General features: G+C 46.0%; 2 protein-coding genes and 1 long non-coding RNA gene across 3 annotated transcripts in view; 2 read left to right on the forward strand and 1 right to left on the reverse strand.

Moving 5' to 3' along the window:
- LOC135810400 (CUB and sushi domain-containing protein 1-like) overlaps window positions 1–22,566 on the forward strand; it is a 187,479-nt gene that overhangs the window by 139,959 nt on the left and 24,954 nt on the right. The gene's annotated exons all lie outside the window — the stretch shown is intronic.
- LOC135810747 (uncharacterized) lies at window positions 7,673–17,671 on the forward strand. The gene is made up of 12 exons (XM_065324212.1): window positions 7,673–8,930; window positions 9,226–9,332; window positions 9,493–9,697; window positions 9,864–9,938; window positions 10,443–10,682; window positions 10,845–11,011; window positions 11,160–11,273; window positions 16,160–16,228; window positions 16,367–16,432; window positions 16,577–16,642; window positions 16,855–16,920; window positions 17,088–17,671. The coding sequence occupies exons 1-12, from the start codon at window positions 8,641–8,643 to the stop codon at window positions 17,483–17,485; spliced, it is 1,863 nt and encodes a 620-aa protein (XP_065180284.1). The 5' UTR covers window positions 7,673–8,640; the 3' UTR covers window positions 17,486–17,671.
- LOC135808885 (uncharacterized) lies at window positions 11,403–14,935 on the reverse strand. Its single transcript, XR_010552139.1, has 2 exons — window positions 12,758–14,935; window positions 11,403–12,442 (listed from the first exon to the last, which is right to left on the reverse strand). It is a non-coding gene; the product is annotated as an uncharacterized LOC135808885 (long non-coding RNA).

Below are 22,566 nucleotides of genomic sequence, written 5' to 3' on the forward strand. Positions count from 1 at the left end.
TGTGTGCATTGAGAGGGACCGGACTATCACGAAGCCTCGCAACAAAGTCGAAGCTATCCTTCACAGTGCGTTTGCAATAGTAATCTTGAACAGGCTGTAGGTAGATGCACAGCCATTTCGAGATAGAGTATTGAGGGGAGGCGGTCATGGATACTATTGGTCTAACAGGGCATGTAGGTTTATGAATTTTAGGAAGGCCATAGAGTCTAGGACGAAGGGTACCAGTCGGTTTGATGCATCGAATTCATGTTTTGATATTTGTTCTTCATTCTTTAGCTTATTAAGGTAAGTTACAAGATCCTTTTCTACTTTTTCAGTTCGATCACAGGTCTTGACCGGACCAAGTGTACGGAACTTTGATGTGTCATTTAGGATAACGGACATCTTCTCGATGTAGTCAGTTTTATTCATTAAAACAGTTGCACGACCCTTATCAGGGCGCGTGACAATAATGTCTTTGTTATTACGTAGCTCATGCAGGGCTTTGAGATGTTCGCGTTTCAATGAAAACGTTCTTCTATCCGGTAATGCATCAGCGTGTTCCTCGGCCTCTGCCCGGATCTTTGCGGCGCAAATGGACTGTTGTGACTCGGACACCGGTCTGAAACGTAATAACTTGCGGTAAAAGAGCTCAAACTCGGTCATGATTACTTCCTTCTTGTTTGATTTTGGTGGAATCCCGAAATCGGTTCCACGACAGAGGAGCTCTTTCTGAAGAGTGGTCAACTCTAGTGATGTCATGTTAATTATGGTGGTATCAGGATCGATGGTGACATGTCCATATCGTTTCTGTCTTAGCCAATTGTAGGTCTTGTCATGTTTTGTGATTAGATGGATACGTTGTTTCTGGTCATTTTCCGAAAGGAGCATAGAGAATCTCAAGAAGTCGTGAGAGGAGAGAAGGCAGCGTGCACGATCATACAAATACCTAAACCGCGAACGTGACTTTGACAAAGTGTCGCAGGACCGGGCAATCTCGTCTTTCATGAATACGCGTTCGATGTTTAACGTGTGGTAAGCTTTGGTCCTGCGGACACGGTTCTCTACACCACCTGGACAAACACCATTGTCCAGACAACGTCTAAGGAACACTACGTTAAATGCAACACTACGATAATGAAATCGTGACTTCAGCGCATGGTTCAGAATATCTATCTGAGTCTGGCTATATCTCGACCTGAAGTATTTAAAAATTCGACGAGGAGACAATAATTTTAATATGACAATAAGTAGGACGAGCTGAAGCGACATGTGGACTACTTTATTAACAATGTAAGCGATGGAGACGATGCAAGAAACAACCTAAAGGGTAAGGAAAAATACATGTAAGAAGAAAAAGGGCAATGGAAAAAAAGAGATGATTCGAACAAGTTTTCGTACAACACTCTTCAGGAATCACCGTTGTACTAAAGAACAAAATGAGAACAAAGGAAACGAGAGAGCTTGCAAGCTCAGGGCCCTACGCTATGCTTTGTTGCCCAGCTCATCGTGCATGTTGTTAGAACTGATGGATATGTTTTTTCCTTTGATTAGCTACATCATTGTATTGCAAAAACGTTTCAATGAGTTACTGAAGTAACGTCTTCTGCATAGCTACGGGACCGGCGTTGACTCTGCCGATCACGGGCGTTCTGGAGTTGACAGGATGTCTGTCCTGACGTTTCCTGGGACCGGCGCTGACTCTGCTCATCACGGGCGTTCTGGAGTCGACGGGATGTCTGTCCTGACGTTTTCTGGGACCAACGGGATCTCTCTTCCAAAGTATGTTTATGCTGACGCATCCTATCACCTATTCGGCGTCTATTCTAATTTAATTTCCTCCTCGTCTCCCTATTTCTTTCCAAATCTCCCTCTACATCAGGGAGTCGTATACATAATACGACGAATATTGGTACGGTACTGGACAGATACAGGAGCCCGCAAATATTGTGGACAGCTGTTATGCACAATCCTGTAGAGCCTTTGTAGTCACAGATACGGGACAGATACGGGACAGATACGGGATAGCTCCAGGCGTGACACAAACAAACAAACACACAAACAAACACCAAATTAAAGCTGTGTGGACCCTGGCTAGCGCCAGACGTTACTGAAGTAACGTCTTCTGCATAGCTACGGGAATAATATAGCAATCAAGGTAGGGTGACACGATACAATGACAGCACTAGAATATCGAGGTGCGATTTCTCACAAAAGTGTGCAGAAAACAAGGGTATACAAGTAAGAACTAAGCGTGACAAGTGTGTATCAGCAACAAAAAACAAAAACAAAAAAAAAGTGAGAACGAATGATAATATTAACAATCATAAACAAGAAGGTGACAAAACACATTTAGGCACAAGTGGCAACAACGTTGCCACACTACACAACAGAACATTATTTGAACAATTTTAGGGTAATAACACTATCTTTCTGGACACACAAATTCGGCTTATGAATGCGCTGACAAACAGCTTCCAAAACTTGTAACTGCAAAAGATAACCATGACGAGCACGGCACAAAACAGAAAAACAGGAATCAGAATAAGTATGACAACAGTCAGTACTAGAAACCAAATGAATGTATACTGAAGACTTGTTATTACGAGACGGACGCACACAATCTCGACTCACGCGCACACCCTCACACTCCCTCTCACCCTCACTCAGCTCACCTTCTCCCTCACTGTCCGAATCAGAACCTGCTCCGTCATCCACCGCGGTTTGACTCTCCTCCTCACTTGCATCGTCCTGCGTCTCACCTTCACCACCCACGCCAACCCTGAATGCCGTTGCCTTCACGTCAGTCGTCGTCCTTTCCGATTGTTTCCTTTGTATTTTTACCGTGAATTCATAGGTCCGGTTGTAATCTGCTGTAGATCTCCGTGGTCTGTCATTTGCTGCTTTGTTTTGTGGATTAGTTGTTGTTGTTGTTGTTGTTGGATGTGAACCTGGTGTTGTTGTTGGATGTGAAGCTGGTGTTGTTGTTGCCGCCATGGTTGTTGGTCTTTCTGTTGAATCCAGCTCTGGTTCCGGTGGGACAAATCGACCGCCGCGGGTGCTCCCCACCAACACAGACCTCGAAGGAGGAGGGTCAGGGGGAGGCAGAGGTGCTGTCACCACTCGAGGCACAGCCCCATGCAAAGCACCCAGAGGCACAGACTTAGGCACACCCGAGGGCTGCACCAGTGGCGGTTCCGCACGCACCTCCAAAGAGCTGCCAAGCTCCAGCCCGTCCAACACAGATGTCAGAGGGGGAGCGGCAGACAGCGGCAGGGAACTATCCTGCCGTCTAGGTGATGGGTTTTTCCTAGGCCTCCCGCGTTTGGGCCTCTCAGATTGCGCACTGGGTGGAAGGATGTGAAGTGGAGTGTGTTGTTTGATACGTGCGTTCAGGTGCTGAACAGTCCTACCAACATACCGACTAGCACAATGTCGGCATTCGAAGTTGTAGATAACATGACTGAGGTGGAGGGTTGGTAGGACGTCCTTCCGCACCGTGAACGCACGCATTGTTGTGAAGACTGGCACAAAATGTACTGCATAATAAGTACGACGGACGATAGACTTGACTGCGTGACACACTTTGATCGATTCCTGCCCCTTCCATGGCAAACATAGATAGACGGGACAGCGAGGTGGACCAATCAGCACCGATTTCGGTTTCTGCTCCATGGACAGAAACTTACGCAACAAGAATTCCGGGTAGCCATTCTTCAAGAAAACAGATCGAAGGAAATCGAGCCTACGTTCACCGGTCAGTACATTGCCTTCGATTCATATTGTTCGTTTCAATACAAGGTCAACTTAGTTCGTAACCTCGTGGACCGTGCGAAACGTATTTGTTCGCCCAGTAAGCTGCAGGCCGAGCTCGATTTCCTTCGATCTGTTTTCTTGAAGAATGGCTACCCGGAATTCTTGTTGCGTAAGTTTCTGTCCATGGAGCAGAAACCGAAATCGGTGCTGATTGGTCCACCTCGCTGTCCCGTCTATCTATGTTTGCCATGGAAGGGGCAGGAATCGATCAAAGTGTGTCACGCAGTCAAGTCTATCGTCCGTCGTACTTATTATGCAGTACATTTTGTGCCAGTCTTCACAACAATGCGTGCGTTCACGGTGCGGAAGGACGTCCTACCAACCCTCCACCTCAGTCATGTTATCTACAACTTCGAATGCCGACATTGTGCTAGTCGGTATGTTGGTAGGACTGTTCAGCACCTGAACGCACGTATCAAACAACACACTCCACTTCACATCCTTCCACCCAGTGCGCAATCTGAGAGGCCCAAACGCGGGAGGCCTAGGAAAAACCCATCACCTAGACGGCAGGATAGTTCCCTGCCGCTGTCTGCCGCTCCCCCTCTGACATCTGTGTTGGACGGGCTGGAGCTTGGCAGCTCTTTGGAGGTGCGTGCGGAACCGCCACTGGTGCAGCCCTCGGGTGTGCCTAAGTCTGTGCCTCTGGGTGCTTTGCATGGGGCTGTGCCTCGAGTGGTGACAGCACCTCTGCCTCCCCCTGACCCTCCTCCTTCGAGGTCTGTGTTGGTGGGGAGCACCCGCGGCGGTCGATTTGTCCCACCGGAACCAGAGCTGGATTCAACAGAAAGACCAACAACCATGGCGGCAAAAACAACACCAGCTTCACATCCAACAACAACACCAGGTTCACATCCAACAACAACAACAACAACTAATCCACAAAACAAAGCAGCAAATGACAGACCACGGAGATCTACAGCAGATTACAACCGGACCTATGAATTCACGGTAAAAATACAAAGGAAACAATCGGAAAGGACGACGACTGACGTGAAGGCAACGGCATTCAGGGTTGGCGTGGGTGGTGAAGGTGAGACGCAGGACGATGCAAGTGAGGAGGAGAGTCAAACCGCGGTGGATGACGGAGCAGGTTCTGATTCGGACAGTGAGGGAGAAGGTGAGCTGAGTGAGGGTGAGAGGGAGTGTGAGGGTGTGCGCGTGAGTCGAGATTGTGTGCGTCCGTCTCGTAATAACAAGTCTTCAGTATACAATCATTTGGTTTCTAGTACTGACTGTTGTCATACTTATTCTGATTCCTGTTTTTCTGTTTTGTGCCGTGCTCGTCATGGTTATCTTTTGCAGTTACAAGTTTTGGAAGCTGTTTGTCAGCGCATTCATAAGCCGAATTTGTGTGTCCAGAAAGATAGTGTTATTACCCTAAAATTGTTCAAATAATGTTCTGTTGTGTAGTGTGGCAACGTTGTTGCCACTTGTGCCTAAATGTGTTTTGTCACCTTCTTGTTTATGATTGTTATTATTATCATTCGTTCTCACTTTTTTTTTGTTTTTGTTTTTTGTTGCTGATACACACTTGTCACGCTTAGTTCTTACTTGTATACCCTTGTTTTCTGCACACTTTTGTGAGAAATCGCACCTCGATATTCTAGTGCTGTCATTGTATCGTGTCACCCTACCTTGATTGCTATATTATTTCCTTTGTTCTCATTTTGTTCTTTAGTACAACGGTGATTCCTGAAGAGTGTTGTACGAAAACTTGTTCGAATCATCTCTTTTTTTTCCATTGCCCTTTTTCTTCTTACATGTATTTTTCCTTACCCTTTAGGTTGTTTCTTGCATCGTCTCCATCGCTTACATTGTTAATAAAGTAGTCCACATGTCGCTTCAGCTCGTCCTACTTATTGTCATACTAACAAAGAATGTTGATTGTTACTGGACGGTGACGAGACCAGTAAGATACTTGACAAAGCAGTCTTACTACAATTCGAAGCAGCACACCACCCAACTTGGGGCGGCTCAGAAATATCAAAGATAAGTACAGAAGGGGGAGCTTTGTGAAAACGAATTGCACAAAACCGCGTTGGTCTCCCCTTATCCTAAAACCTTCTGAGTTGGAAGGCTGTTGAGTGTTGGTTAGCGCTTCGGAGATGCGTATGTAGGAGCTAGGTGTCAGGTCATCGAATGCCTCAGTACTCTGTCAGTTTTGTACCTAGTTGTTGTACTTTCTGACTGTATATAGTATCTAGTTACAGTGGTGGACAGTTACTCGTAACCCATATCCATATGTCCCTTTTCTTTCTCTACTTCAAGTAGCAGCAACATTAACTAAATCATGTTTTAGTTTGTCAAGTTGCCTTCAGCCTTGTTCCTCACTGCTAAGAAAGAAAAGAAAACATGATCATGATGATGTATCATAGCCGCTTATCACGTATTTAGCATGTAACAGTTAGAAAAACATTATCATTTAGAGCATTGCTGGCCAAAATCGAGGCTCCCTTTTTTGATTCCTGGTGGTGGCAGACATTCTTTTCTTCAGACGTTTTCCTTTGTAAAACTCTATCAAACTTTAAAATATAGACATTTTATTGGTTGACTCTATTGGTACATGGTCTACAGGTATAAGCTGTCCTGACCCTGGTGCACCTATTAATGGTAACTACACAGGGACTGGGTTGAAGTACGAGGATACAGTTACGTACACCTGCAGACTGGGCTATGACATGCAGAACCATCCAAATCGTTCTCTTACTGGAGTGTGTATGGCCAACAGGATGTGGTCCAGCACCAAACCCACATGTGAACGTAAGTACATTACTCCATTATTATCTTGGCAAACTCCAACTATCCAGGTGCTCAATTATCCTGATTGTCTGTGCAAGTGTGGGTTGTGTATGATGAAATACAAACTATGCAAATCACCGAGTATGTGCAGAGGGTCAAAGATTTTTGTTTTAATGTACCAAGAGTATAATAAGTATTGCCTCAAGAACACAAAAATCTCCCTCTTCATTTCGTTTGCTCTTTGATGAAAACATGGCTATGTATACTAGTATATGGCATGGCACCAGGACCTGCAGTGTATTGGGGGGGGGGGGGGTCGCTCAAGAAACGCGAGGAACTTGAGAACCTCCATGCCATCTCCCAGTCACGACAAGACTGGAAAGACCTATGCAGCAATGTGATAAAAGCATACATCAAAGCCTAATACTGCTTCCACCTGTGGCAGCTACATGGCCGTACGGTGTACCATAACATAACTCATTGACTAACATATTTTGTGAAAATATTATCCTGTAAAAGAATACTGGGAATTTAAACAATATACCTGCGAAAACACAACCTTTAATACTACTAACACAACATGTGACTACAATAATCATGAGATCAACCCCAAAACATTTCTTGCGGTTTACTTTCGTAGAGTTTGCAACTTGTGTTCCTCAACACAACTTGCAGCTTTCTTCAAAATATCCTCAACCTTGGTTCTATCCTAGATCGTATATACATGCGACGAGGAGACAATAGTCGTAAAATGGCAATAAATAAGATAAATTGTGCACTCATAACAACAGCAAAAATGAAGAAAGTCAAGTTCCATAACGTTTTCTTGTGACTGTCATCAGTGGAACGCCGTCACATAAAAATGTAATAACTAAAACACACACTTATATACATGTAGGACTCAGTATAGAGTCCATGCACTATATGATGTCCAGCACCCTATATAGAGTCCATTGGTCCAAAATCCACTATACAGAGTCCAGGAGTCCACTCAGTTTTGATCAGCTTCATCCAGCCGCGCAATCCCCTATAAGGAGTACACTTTTTCTACAAGTCCCCTATTCACGGTCCAGGAGTCCAGTTCATCCAGTCACGGCATCCTGTGTACAGTGTAGGGAGTAGTAGCAAGACTCTTGGTAGTAGGTATTTTCTACTCCTTTGTTTTAGCTAAGCCAGGACCGGCAGGACTACGTGGACTGTCTGCAGCAGAAAGGGCTGTGAGTCGTCAAAACTGTCTGTACGAGTACACCTTCTCAAAGTAAGTTGGGGCGCTTTCGCGCTATGCGTCGTGTATGGACTTCAGTCACAAATCTGGTACTGGAGTCGTACAAACCCTTTCCAAAGTCGTACAAGCCCATGAACTGGGCCAATTAAAATAACAAGTGCAAGTGGAAGCTCCAGATAAATGGCGTACTTGTCCAAATATCGATCTCTCTACTCCTTTGTTGGCGACGAGTGCACGTACTGTCTGTAGCAGGGTGTCGTCAAAAACGGTATTTTACGACTTTCTGGTCTGTACACCTTTTCAAACATTGGTGGGCCATGTGGCCTCTCGCGCAATGCGTCCCATGAACTGGACCAAGTGGGCCATGGGAAGCTCCAAGGCCATAGATCTACTTGTCCAAATATCGATCTGTCTACTCCTTTGTTGGCGACGAGTGCACGTACTGTCTGTAGCAGGGTGTTGTCAAAAACGGGATTTTACGACTTTCTGGTCTCTACACCTTTTCAAACATTGGTGGGCCATGTGGCCTCTCGCGCAATGCGTCCCATGAACTGGACCAAGTGGGCCATGGGAAGCTCCAAGGCCATAGATCTACTTGTCCAAATATCGATCTGTCTACTCCTTTGTTGGCGACGAGTGCACGTACTGTCTGTAGCAGGGTGTTGTCAAAAACGGGATTTTACGACTTTCTGGTCTCTACACCTTTTCAAACATTGGTGGGCCATGTGGCCTCTCGCGCAGTGCGTCCCATATGGACTTCAGTCAAAGAAGAACTGTATACTGTGTACAAACCATTGAGCTTGACCAAGAGGAGAGCTCCAGATAAGGGCGTGCTTGTCCAAAAATTGATATGATTTCTTTCCATTTACGTCTACACCATGGCGGAGGATGGAGGAATCCGCATTGGAACTAAAAAGCGAGCGGTGTCCAAGACGAAGGACAGAAACGCCGAGAGTTTTTGGTCGTCCTTCGACGAAATAAAGAAAGTCTGCAAGCTGAAGGCAGAGAACCCGAAGTGGGGGAAACGTAAAATCGCAAGTCATCTGGCAGAACAATCGACGACAGTGTCAATCTCCACAGTACAGAGGTACTACGAGACTTTCTTGTTTGACTTGGAGGAAGACTGCCTATTCCACAAGTCCACGGAGCTCACAGAGATCCATCGTCGGTAAGTCAATGTTAATTTGATTCTATAATTATTTGGTACATTTATTGTACATTTTACAGTTTGAATTTTAGTACGTCCATGAACCTGCGTGGTCACCTTTCACATGTCAGGATCCTTTGATAACCTTTTTCCGTGGTACTGTACATAATAGGAACTCGAAAACGCACGTTTAGATAGCTGGGTGAATGTGAATTCTTCATGAGTTTACAAAAATATGGGAGATCACATCCAAATTAGGAATACAATACAATGTCATAGTCTAGTTTTTAATGGTCATGTCCTTGATCGCTTGCAGTTGTGTCACTCGCCAGTCGCTTATTGACCTCATCATCAGTGAGCACGAGCGCGACCATCGCCAGGGGGAGGCCTGTTACAACACGCTGCGGGCTAACTATTATCCAGGTTAGTTTATTCTGAAGCTCACTCTATAGTGTAGTCAGCGATGTTGTGCATGTTTTTTTAATTGCTGTTATGTGGCGTAAAAGAGCTAATTATTGCCATATATCTGCTCATGTATTCATTGGTTTGCCATATGTTTATGTGTGTGTTTTTTTATATGCAGTTGTGCGTGACACAGTTTTAGCATTATTTAAGACAAACGTCAACTGCACTGCTTGCCATCGACAGGCACCTCTACCGAAAACCACCCTCACACGGCGCACCATCTTGGCTACCTACCCCAACAGTAGGTGGCAAATGGACTTGAAGAAGCTCCCGAGTGTACGGGGTTACGAGTACTGCTGCAATGTGGTGGACTGCTTCTCCAGGTGAGTAGCTCACAGTGCAACTTGTCTCTACAGTGTCAAGACAATGTAATGTGGATAGGACGTGCAATGCTTGTTTTAAGTGAACTGAAAATGAATTGCCATATCAATTTGAAAAGTGATTTCTATGCCTTTCCATGTGATTGATTTCAATTTGTGTAAAATTTAGGTTTGCTATGGGTGGCCCCATCAAGAGCAAGAGCGCTAAGGACGTCTGCAATGTTATTGTCAGCTGTATGTACAGGTGAGCTTGCCTTTCATGTATTTAAAATTGTCTGTTGTATTTCAATAATGCAATGAATATAACTAAATGCGCACTCATATCACAACCATGGGGACGAATCATGTATAGTGTATAAATCCTATTGTAGTTTCATCATTCTCTTTAGTCACGAATTCCATTGATAATTGTGACAAGAAAACGTTCTGGAATACATGATTCGTCCCCATGGTTGTGATATGAGTGCGCATTTAGTTATATTCATTGCATTATTAAGATTATTGTCTCCACGTCGCCTTTTTGTTGTATTTCATTTAGTGTTTACTTACGTTGTGCTAATTGACTCGTTATTCATTGCACCCCATGTCCTTTTGTGTGTTAGGTGGCATGATGGGTGATAACTTACAATAACTCTGGATTCCTGTGTATGCGTGCGTGTATGTGTACATGTGTGTGTGTGTTTGTGTGTGTGTGTGTGTGTGTGTGTGTGCGTGCGTGTGTGTGCGTGTGTGTGTGTATTGCTCATAGGTATGGTGCACCTCGTATATTGCAGACTGACAATGGCAGAGAGTTTAATAACTCTAGCCTAGCAGCTGTCATGGACGAAATGCGTGCACTGAAGATTAATGGACGGCCGTACCATCCGCAATCACAAGGTCGTGTCGAGCGTCTTAATCAGACGCTAGCCAATTTTCTCCGCCGGGACCTCCAGAAGGAACCCGATTGGCCCTCTCGTCTGGAGTACTTTTACTTCACCTACAATTGCAGGTACCATCTCTACACTTACTACTTTAAAGTAGCTGACTCTGTGCGTCAGGTGAACAAGACCGTGTAATCCGTAGAATAGTTCCGGTCTCATGATGAACGCTTTGGAGCATGAAACTTGAGTTGAGCTAATTCTGTCCGCCTAATTTTTGTCTGTAACTGCAGGGTCCATCGATCTCTCAAGGGAAAGTGCCCCATTGAGGTGTACTTGAGAAGGCCCAACTTCAGCATCTTTGTTGAGCCTTCTCGCACACAGCTGACTGAAGATGAACGCCAGTATCTGGATGAGGCTCACCTTGATATTGACGGTGACTCTGATGTTGACGATAGCAGTGAGTTTCTTAATCTTGATTAGCAATATATCCTCTGCTTTCTCAACATGTATTTGTTGAAAGTACATGTACATGCATGCTGGCTGATCAGTTGTGTTCAGTCATTCTTTTAATTTTGGGGCTGTGTGTTTTGTGCGGTGGCTTGTAGGTGTATCCAGTGATGTGCTTGGAATCACGGGCCCAGCTTATGATGCCTCCCATGCCCTTGGAGGTACGCTCGCTGCTGCAAGCATCTGTGAGCCTGGGTTGGAGGTCGTTGATAGTAAGCAGTGATGTCTCTAATGACTAGATCTTTATTCTACTTTTAATAATTATTGAACTTTTGTGGATATCATTAAATGTGGGTTTCTTTTCGACTCTCTCGTACACACCACAACAACAACAATAGAACTGCAGGGTCGCAGCAACAGCTGCTCCAATTCTTGCACCGCATGTGTATTAATATTACTATGCCACAGGCACACAGCATTTAAACATAATCATGGCAGCCTGGTACACATCACTTTAGCATAACAAAAGGAAAACAACGCAAGACAGCAAGCGATCCAAGCCATGGGACAATGGATACATGAACTTCCGATCGAAATGCGTTCACCACGGCCTAGTGCACTGATTAATGGGAATTGCCGCCAGCGACAATGGTGGAGATGCTGAATAACCCCAAATGGGCCAGTCTAAAAAAAAAAAAAGCCAATGTGCTACCTTAATACAGAATTATCTGAAATTGGCCCACACACGGAAACATGCTCGCCACATACACGCACTACTGCTTACTCAGCCAATAAATCCATATGCACATACATATCTAGCAATGGCTATCCAATTGGGTGGGCGGGTGGGATTCGCAACTGTACAGCAGCAGTGCAAGAACAAAAAGAACACTGTCTTCAGACCAGCATGCACCTTCATGTGCATGCTGCAACTCCGCACTGTGCAGCCAGTGCGTACCACACTCCCAGCACAGTCCGTGAACTCTGGACTGTGCACTCGCGTTTCGAAAAGAACAGCATTTCTTGTTTACTTCGTTGCTCTCATCCAACAAGAAATGAGACATTTCTTTTCGACTCTCTCGTACACACCACAACAACAACAATAGAACTGCAGGGTCGCAGCAACAGCTGCTCCAAGAAGCACAAAGCATAGCTGGCGGCATATAGACTGCCAAGCAGCGAGACATGCGTTCTGGCTGTTGACTTGACTTGCCTGTAGCACACAGTCGGAGAACAGCATGATCACTTCTGCGCCACTGACTGCCTCCTCCCCCTTAGCTCGATTGCTTGTAGCGTCCGCGCTCGGCTGGCTCTGCCGCAGCACCTTGAGTCATAATTGTAAGCCTGTAGCTTTCACCCTTATCATGCCTGCTGCTCGGGTTAACACCTGTAGTGTCCATGTATGCCTGTAGCACAACTCCGTGCATGACCGTATGCACCACTCGCAACATACACACCACACAGAAACAATGCAAACGGACGCTTAATGTCACATGTAACCATCGACAAAATATTAAATTCAATGTGTGGCCACCCAGACCACGGTGACGAACATGAAAACGAATACAACGATACTTCAACATTGCCTGTCATCATAGCTGTAGTGACATCCTCGGCAAGTGCTCCAATCGCTCTTCTACACCTCTCTCATAACAACGATTACAAAGCGCCTGGAGGCCGCTCGCCCGTGCAACATTACGTGCGTACCTATGGTGTTCTCTAAATTCTGGCTAGCACACTTAACTCATGGACTCACCTCTTTGCGAAGCTAGTGCTCTGGGTGCAACTTCTAGTTGATACATCTGTACGTGTTAACCGGGGAGCTTATAGCTGTATGTGTGCCTATAGCACTTGCCCTACCGCACCTGTAGCATGGAGGCAAACTTCCGCAAGCTCTCATTTCATGCACCGTCAGACATACTCAGGCTCTCCCGCATACAAACACGCGCCAGGTATGCTGTCAGCAATCACAGCCACTAACTGCGCACAATTTCAAAGCAATGATCTCGGACTTCGGCATGCCGTAACCAAACAAATTCCATGGGCATGACCCCTGCAAGAATGTATTCTCATCCTTTGGCAACCACACGCACTCTTTCACAAATCCGTACCACGCAGCTCCGTCATGCAATTTTGGCCACCATGGGGCTGACCGCCACTCTGGTACAACAAGAGTGCCATGGGTTCTGCATGCTAGCAGCATATCGATTGTACGTGAAATAAGGTAGATAGGGGGAACCATCCACACCCTTTCAATGGACCAATCCACTGTGAACGCATCAATCGCAAAGCACTCTGGGTTCCACCACCGGGAGCAGTACTTACTGAGCTGCTTAGTCTTAAAACTGGCAAAACAATCTAGGCTGTAGGGGCCCCATCTCCCCTCCATTTCGCGGAATAATGCAGGGTTCAATTGCCAATCGTCTTGGTCAACAACCTTCGAATAATAATCAGCCAGCTCGTTCTCTTCCCGAGGTACCCATTCTGCCCTAATCCTCACGCTAAAACGCCTGCACAATTTGTGTATTGCCATAGCTTCCTCTTGCAAATGCTCTTTGCGGCTACCGTTTTCGATAATGTGTGCCGCTGCCTGGTTGTCTGTGCGATGTATGCAAGCCTTCCCAGCAATCTTTGGTGCCAATGACTCCAGAACAAGCTTAACAGCCCTAAGCTCACGCCAAGTAGAACTTAGTCTCTTTTCTTTGATTTCACCTGGCCATTCACCCTTCGCAACATGCACACCCAACCTCCCCTCCATGAAACCTCCCCAGCCAGTGTCGCTGGCATCTGACCAACAGATAACTACAACACGTGGGTCCTTCTTCCAGAAAGGCTGGCCATGCAATTTGTCAAAAGATTCTTTCCAGAACTTCAGGTCATCAATTGCCTCCTTTGACCAAACTGTTTGAGCTGCCCATGACTTCCTCAATAGGATCATGTGGTAGAATGCTCTAGTCCTCAGCCTGCAAATCTGGCCCAGGGCCAGCGACATGGACATTATCATTCCAGTCATCCTTGCTACCAGCTTAGCTGATGGTTGCCTGCTACCTGACATTGTGCTGAGCATCGACTTAAGCTTTTTAACACGCTTTTCGGAGGCTCGGATGGCTCCAACGCGTAGGTCAACCACCATACCCAACATCTCTACAACCTGAGAGGGCTCCCAACGGCATTTCTTTTCATTAGCTACAAATCCTGCGTTTTGGAGATCTTTCTTCATTTGATTTGCTACCTTGTGAGCACCTGCTTTGGAAGCATGTCCTCCCGACCCATCGTCCATGTACAGTTGGCAACGTATACCCATTGCCCTCCAACGACGCACTAGCACCCTGGTTACCTTTGTAAAAATGTAAGGGGCGGTTGACAAACCAAACGGCAAGACGCAAAACGTATAGTATGCTGCTTTTCCCTGGGGGGTTACCCAACTGAAACCAAGATACCTCCAGTGGCTTTCTGCTATAGCAATGTGGTGGTAGCCACTCTTCAAGTCGAATGTAACCAAGAAATCGTTCTTCTCATATACATCTGCCACCACCTTCAAATCTTCCAGTTTGAACTTGAATTTAGCCAGGTGTTTGTTGAGGTACCTTAGGTCCAGAATAAGCCTCAGCTTCTTCCCATTATCCACCACTCCCAACGGGCTACACACTGACACTTGGTCTCTGTTAACCTCTTTAATACAACCGCGAGAACGCATATCTGAAATGGCCTCCCCGACAAAATCTGGAAACTCATGTGTACTTTTGTGGTTGTCTGACCACCTGGGCCTTGGCAATCTAACAAACGGCAGCGTGTATCCATTATTGATTACTTCAAGTACTAACTTTGGTGCTCCGATTTCTTCCCAGAACTGCACGTTTTTCTTTAGACTGCCAATGACCACCCTGTCCCGGTCCCCTCCGAACTCCCCATCCACGCTATGCAACATAGAATAGGTTTCAGCGTCTAATTCATTGCTTTGAAATGACATATCATAGTCGTCAGCTGCACAGGGTTCAGGCATTTCGCGGCTGGCTAGCTGCTTGCCGGCGGGGACACACGCGAATGTAGTGGCCTGTTTCGCCGCAATGGTGGCATGCAAGTTTGCATTGTGGGCACCCCACCCCTTGGCCGACTGGGACGCAGTGCGGGGGAGAAAGGGCTGCTTGGCTTTTGGCGCAGGGGGGGATTGGATGGCTGCCATTAGCCTTTTCCTTTTCTGCGGGCACCCGACAATCCCCAGCATCTCGCCACCCTCTGCAAACGTTTTGGCTGCCTCGTGCCCGTGTGCATCTGCAATGACCAGCCACTCTTGCCTATCCCGCAACAAGTTCTCACCTTGCTTGGTGGCTCGCCTTGCCCTGTCCACCTTCCTCTTCCCTAGAGCAGCACGCACTTCGCCGAGCTCTTCCAGCACAGCAGCGTTTGTCTCGTACTGTCTCTCGTACGAGGGGTTCTTCCACCACCTCGACGAGGTTGACTGGGGACACGCGGAACGACTTCTCGAGTTTTTGGCCTTTTTTGATTTTTTGCGACGACGGCGAGACTCGGGAGATGACGATGAAGACGGGGATGACGACGGAGACGAACAGGGGGAAGATGAGGATGATGATGAGGATGATGCCGACGACGATGGGGACCGACGACGACGGCGGCTTGACCGTTCCTTGGCCAGCGCCGATTCTAGGGCGCCGATCCTCAACTGCTGCTCCTGCAGTTGGGCGTTCGGTTCGGCTCCACTGTCGGAGCTGCTTACTTCAGGTCTGCTTGCTGAGGCAGGCAAACTACCTCCCCTGGAGGACCTGCTCCGGCCTCTTGGGGTGGAGGATCGTCCACGTCCAGGCATGATCAGACAGATTACACTAAAGAAACGAAGAGAAAAGCACACGCAGCGAAAATTCGCAACTGTACAGCAGCAGTGCAAGAACAAAAAGAACACTGTCTTCAGACCAGCATGCACCTTCATGTGCATGCTGCAACTCCGCACTGTGCAGCCAGTGCGTACCACACTCCCAGCACAGTCCGTGAACTCTGGACTGTGCACTCGCGTTTCGAAAAGAACAGCATTTCTTGTTTACTTCGTTGCTCTCATCCAACAAGAAATGAGACATGTATTGTCCCTGGAGAGTGATTGTGTTATGTTTACGATCACTAACTATACTATTGTCTCCCTGTGCAGATGTGTGTGGCAATGCCCTTAGCACAGCAGGTGCAACCTCATGTGCACCTAACTTTGAACTGGCAGCTGGTAAGTTGACAAAATAACGCTGATTATGATGACGTTGTGCTTTTCCAGTGTCATGTTGTTTGTTGTTTGTTTACAAGCTGTTTGAGTTTATTTGTCTTATTCACGAATTGATGGTTCTTTTGTTTCCTGTATTTTTAGATTACGACATGGATCTTGAGCCTTTGGATTCTCAAACAATCAACACAGGAAACTCATATGAGTGTGGTACGTGTACAGAAAATTGAATTACGACAATATGATTTTTGTGAACTCTCACTAATGTAGTTACCATATTTCTATACTTTTGTATGCCAAATGTTTCTATTTCCACTCGAAATCGTGTGTCTTGCACTTGCTTCATTCATGTAGGTCCACATGTGCCTAGCACAGCCATATCAGCTGCATGTTCAGACTCAGCAACCTCGTGTGAACAAGGTAGGTTGCTTTATTCATTTTTTGCAGCACCATCTAACATGTGCTTGTACATACATAAGTCCTATGAGTGTGGTACTTGTACAGAAAATGGAATTACGGCAATATGATTTGTGTGAACTGGCAATGTAGCTACTTGATTTCTGTCCTTTGTTAAGAAAAAGTTTCTACTTCCACCCTGAATATGGTGTCTTGCGCTTGCTTCATTCATGTAGGTCGACATGCGCCTACCACAGCCGTATCAGCTGCCTCTTCAACCTCACCAACCTCGTGTGACCAAGGTAGGTTGCTTTATTTATTATTTGACACACCATGTATTTTTAAACAGATTTCCTTGTCAATACCTATCTCATCTACAATGAGTATCTTCTTTTTTTAACAAGTGTGCATTTCATGAGTTTTTACCAATGTTTTATTTAATTGCGCTTTAATTCTTGTGTCTTTTCAGATGAAGCGTATGGTGACGCAGATTCCTATCCTGTTGAACTTCAATGGGCGAATAACCCGGAGGGCCGGACAGAGCAGGCCCAGTATGCTGTGGGTGAAACCGTGTGGTTTTACCGCGCTGCCAATCTTGGCGGTGCTGCAGGTGTGGCTGCCCTTCGCCCACAGTGGCGCGAAGGTGTTGTCGTTCGCCATGATATGCAGGAGGGAGGATTCCTCCTGTATGAAGTTGAGGCCGATGATGGTGGAGCCAAAGCTTCCTTCGCAGAGGCTCATCTGCGGCCTCGTCACGTTTCCCCTGTGCACGTTTGGCACAACCAGTTTCTGGACCCCGTGCCAGAAGACTGGTACAGGGGTCCAGAGCCATACCGAGGACCCGCTCGCAAGCGGTATTATCGGTGATGATCTGTGTAAATACTAGTACTACTAGTACTGTTCTTTCAATCTAACGAACACCTCGATAGGCATATTGCCTTTGGGTCATTTCATAATAATAACAATTCTCTGCATCAATTGTGCCTCTTTTCATTGTTCTTTTCTGTCCTGTAAATAAATCCTTGGCTCTCCATCAGAGCCTATTCCCTTTCCGGTTCCTGGTTCTTTCTTATTGTTTTCTTACCGTGTGGGTGGGGGTGCCTGTGTGTGTGTGTGTTTTAATTTTGGACTGTGTATAGTGAATGCCTAATCGCCTGGTGTTGTCCACGTTAAGACTCATTATAGTTGATTTCAAAGTTTGGACTCTGTACAGTGGATTTTGGACCAGTGGACTCTATATAGGGTGAAGTCAATTGGCTGGACTCTATACAGGGAGTGATGTTTATCTAAACTTCGAGCTCACAGTTGGTTCCAAGTTTGGACTCTGTACAGTGGATTTTGGACCAGTGGACTCTATATAGGGTGAAGTCAATTGGCTGGACTCTATACAGGGAGTGATGTTTATCTAAACTTCGAGCTCACAGTTGGTTCCAAGTTTGGACTCCGTACAGTGGATTTTGGACCAATGGACTCTATATAGGGGTTGGACATCATATAGGGGCTGGACGCTCTACTGAGTCCAACATACATGTAGCTAATTATGGTTTCAGGTAGAAATACAGCAGCTAACAAGTACAAAAAGCGAAGTTTGCACCTTTGCAATGTGTGAATATAGTGTATGTGAGAAAGGTAGTGGCAGATGAATGTGATACTGTGTGAATGAATGTAATGGTGCGTGTGTATTACTTGAAGAGTGTGAGTGATACAACGTTTTCTTTCTGTTTACATAGCACAGGGTCACGAGTACGAATATACACAGCTTCCAACACCTGCAATTGCTTGAAGAAACGTGCGCAACGAATAACACTAAAAAATTTCTACCTGAAACCATAATTAGCTACATGTATATAAGTGTGTGTTTTAGTTATTACATTTTTATGTGACGGCGTTCCACTGATGACAGTCACAAGAAAACGTTATGGAACTTGACTTTCTTCATTTTTGCTGTTGTTATGAGTGCACAATTTATCTTATTTATTGCCATTTTATGTATATACATGCATTCATTGTTTCGTCTCATCATTATGGAGCAGCTTATGCGAAGGCTAGCCAAGCTTGCTTGGCGATGCCAACGCGGAAAAGCCTATAATAATAGTAATTATAATTTTACAAGAAGTCGGAGGCGGATAATACTTTAATAACGAAGGTACGTGTTGGGTCGTAAGTATCCACGCAAACACACATCCAGTCAAAATAAGGCACTTGTCAAAGTATCCGAACGTTTTCGGTCCCTTCTCATCAAGGATTATACAGGGAATGGCTCAAGTTGGAAAGACTAAAACTTATATAGCGTAAAGATATGAGATAACAACACTCGTGACAAGGTGGAGAATTATCAAGTTCAGCACGACACAAAACTCGAAGGAAATAATAATAGTGACAAGAACATAGTGAGCAAATTAAGTTACATTGTTAACACCTCGACGAGGAGTAACACCAAACAATTGTAGCGACAACACATTTTCTTTCTGTACGCAAAGCTCAGGATCTAACTTACGGATATACAAAGCTTCTAACACAGCCAGATGCAACGCACATCTACCACGTGACAATATTGAGAACACATTATCACTGTACAACTCACGACAATTGGTACGGGCTGACAGATGTTGCTTGATTGACGAAGTGCGATTCTTAGCTCCGTTGGGTGTTGTCTCCTCCAATGTCCCGTCATCTCGCCTCTTCGCGGCATCACAACTATCCGTCTCTTTGCTTTTCCGCGGCCTTCCACGTTTTCTGACACTAGCCGTTGTGTGCGCGATGCCGAGTGTCCTTTCAGCTACGTCTCCTCCATTGCGGATTTCTATTGAGCTTCTTACTCCAACTTGTCCGGTGTTCGATATTGAGGTTCGTTTTCGCGGTCTACCACGTTTTCGAATATTGACTGTTGTTGTCACTTCCGTTGTCGTTGTACGTGCGTCCTCACCAGTCCGTATTTTTACATTTTTACTCAGTCCGTGCCAATTGTCGTGAGTTGTACAGTGATAATGTGTTCTCAATATTGTCACGTAGTAGCTGTGCGTTGCATCTGGCTGTGTTAGAAGCTTTGTATATCCGTAAGTTAGATCCTGAGCTTTGCGTACAGAAAGAAAATGTGTTGTCGCTACAATTGTTTGGTGTTACTCCTCGTCGAGGTGTTAACAATGTAACTTAATTTGCTCACTATGTTCTTGTCACTATTATTATTTCCTTCGAGTTTTGTGTCGTGCTGAACTTGATAATTCTCCACCTTGTCACGAGTGTTGTTATCTCATATCTTTACGCTATAATTATAAGTTTTAGTCTTTCCAACTTGAGCCATTCCCTGTATAATCCTTGATGAGAAGGGACCGAAAACGTTCGGATACTTTGACAAGTGCCTTATTTTGACTGGATGTGTGTTTGCGTGGATACTTACGACCCAACACGTACCTTCGTTATTATAATAATAATAATGGCATGGCTCATGTTATGGCTGGCAGCATGACTTTACAATTTTGACAAATATATGAATTTTGGGACTATCAGACTTCCCAAAGCATTGAACCCAAAACCTGACGGAAAGGAAACCGGTGACAACCTCTGCTGAGCTTCAGTGAGTCAAATGGCCATGTAGAGTCTCTCACTGGCTGAATGTGTATGCCTCTATCTATTGTCATATACAGGAAAACCCTCCTACTGTGAAAGCTATTCTCCCATCCAGAATGGCAACGTTAACTGTTCAGGCCGGCGAATCCATGACATCTGTCAGTATCAATGTAATTATGGATATGTAAAGGAGCGCACTTCTTCCATTCGCTGCATACCGAACACCGAGGTCAATGGTAGATGGTCGGAACGAGGATCATGCAGCCGTAAGTACCCCGTGCATCCTTGAGATAAAGCATTGATGAAAAGTATAGGGAGTTGAGATAAAGGGCACTTAACATGTTGGCTGGGTGATGGGGATTTCCCATATTTCAGGCTTTCACGCGTGTATTGGTGAGTTGTGCAGATCATATAGATCCTCCAAGTCAATCAGTGCACGCTGTTGTGTTGCAGACACTGGTTTATGCAAGTACATAATTATGATTGGGTTTCACAGATGTCGAAACATGAATGCATATGCTTTGAAGTACTGTCACACTCATTTCTTTAATCTTGACGTTATGCCGCATTTACTTCTATAGCAAGCACAGGATTATACCAATAGTATCCATGGTCAGGGCACTGCTTGTCGTATTTCTCATCATTAAAAAACCAGGCTTGTAGCCCCAGGTCCATTTGGAGTGGTTCCCGGCTACAGTAGACTCGTACGCTCAAGAACGCGGCGCCCAAGAACGTCCAGGCTGGAAATCTAAGAACGCCCCAGCCTGGATTTAAGAACGAACTCCAAGCCGGTTTGTTTTGCAAGCGGATTGCACCTTCATGATCTTGTCCGAGTACACGAAAAACAAGTCCGCAACCACAAACTTTTGTCGGGTCCTCGCGAAAACATAACCCAGTGCAGCGCTACATACTACACGTGCATGTAAAGTGTACAACCAGTACATGTAGCGCAAAGTGCATTGTACATGAGCGTCACGGGTCATGTTGGACGCGTAAGAACGCGAAATGAGAACGTAGTCTGGGGCGCTGAAAAATAAGAACTTTGCTAGGCTGGCCCTCTGAAACCGCGTTCTTGGGCGTACGAGTCTACTGTATGTAGTTCCGGCGGCATGCCTGGCACCAGCCCACATTGCACCAAACTTGGCAGAGTCACTTGGTTGCTGAGAAAGTCACGGGTCAGTCTACCTACACCCCTGCAACCTATCCTATTGGATCGGACTGGGACCACTTATGATCGTATGTCACTTGTTCTGCATGCTCCAGGATTCTTCCTCCATCTTTGCTTGTTTTACCTGTTCAGTATTTCTACTGAGTCTCCAGTGGCGGATCCAGGGGGGGGGGGGGGGGGGAGGGGGGTTCCGGGGGTTCCATGGAACCCCCTAAATTTTGCAAAGTGTACTGCTGAGAAATATCGGAAAATGTCATGTGTGCACAAAACTTCGTCCGTGCGTCCGATCACAGTGCAGTCACCGAGTCAAGGAGTGCAGTGCACTGCATGCGGTAGATCGATACTGTACGTAGTCTGTACTGGCGTTCACGTCTGTGATTTACAAACGGACACTGTAGTGTAGACAGCATTGGGTGGTTGTTTCCTTTTTGATCTTTGGAGACGATCCAAACTTACCTCCATTGCCATTGGCGCTGTCGTCACTGCTGCTCTGGATGGGTGTGGTCAGTATTCCTTGGACAAGTTTTTTTCCGGAAGAGAAAGGATGTTCCGATTGATGACACTCTTCAACGAACTTCGAATCGTACACGTAGAGTTCAAGCTCCTCAGAAGATGAGGGCTCCGACATCCAAGCAAAGTCAGTAACCTCTACCTGCTGCAGCATGCAGTAGTGACTAGTTGTTCCTCCGCAGCAACGGAGTGCTGCGCCAGCGATGTGTTTTAGATGGCATTGGAAGGATTACAACTCTCACCTGCAAAGTCTCGACCGAGTACAGCGGAAGGCCCTTGCTATCATTGGTCCTGATGCCTTGCTGCAGAGCCTAGCTGCCCGCCGCCAAGTGTACGCTCTCACGTACATGTACAAGCTAATGTGCCTTCAAGACCATCCAGATCTCTCTGCGCTCGTGCCGCCTCGCCAGGAAGCTAGCCTCGTCCCGCGGACAAGGTCGCAGCTCCGTGTCCGCCACCAGCATCAGCTACAAGCAGTGCTCCTCCCTACGGCCCCCAACTTTCTCCAGCGTTCGTTCCCATATGGTGTAGTGGATGAATGGAACAGGCTTCCGCAAGACATGTTTCCGGATCCGATGCCCCAGTTGAAGTCTCTCCAATCCTTCAAGACGAAGGTCCATCGCCACTTGCGTCAAAAGAATTGGCTCTGGGCTACGGACTCCCTGTGAGGCTATGCCACCCGTCAATGAGCAACTACCCTCGT

Source organism: Sycon ciliatum, chromosome 2, assembly GCF_964019385.1.
Source record: "Sycon ciliatum chromosome 2, ocSycCili1.1, whole genome shotgun sequence".
NCBI lineage: Eukaryota > Metazoa > Porifera > Calcarea > Leucosolenida > Sycettidae > Sycon > Sycon ciliatum.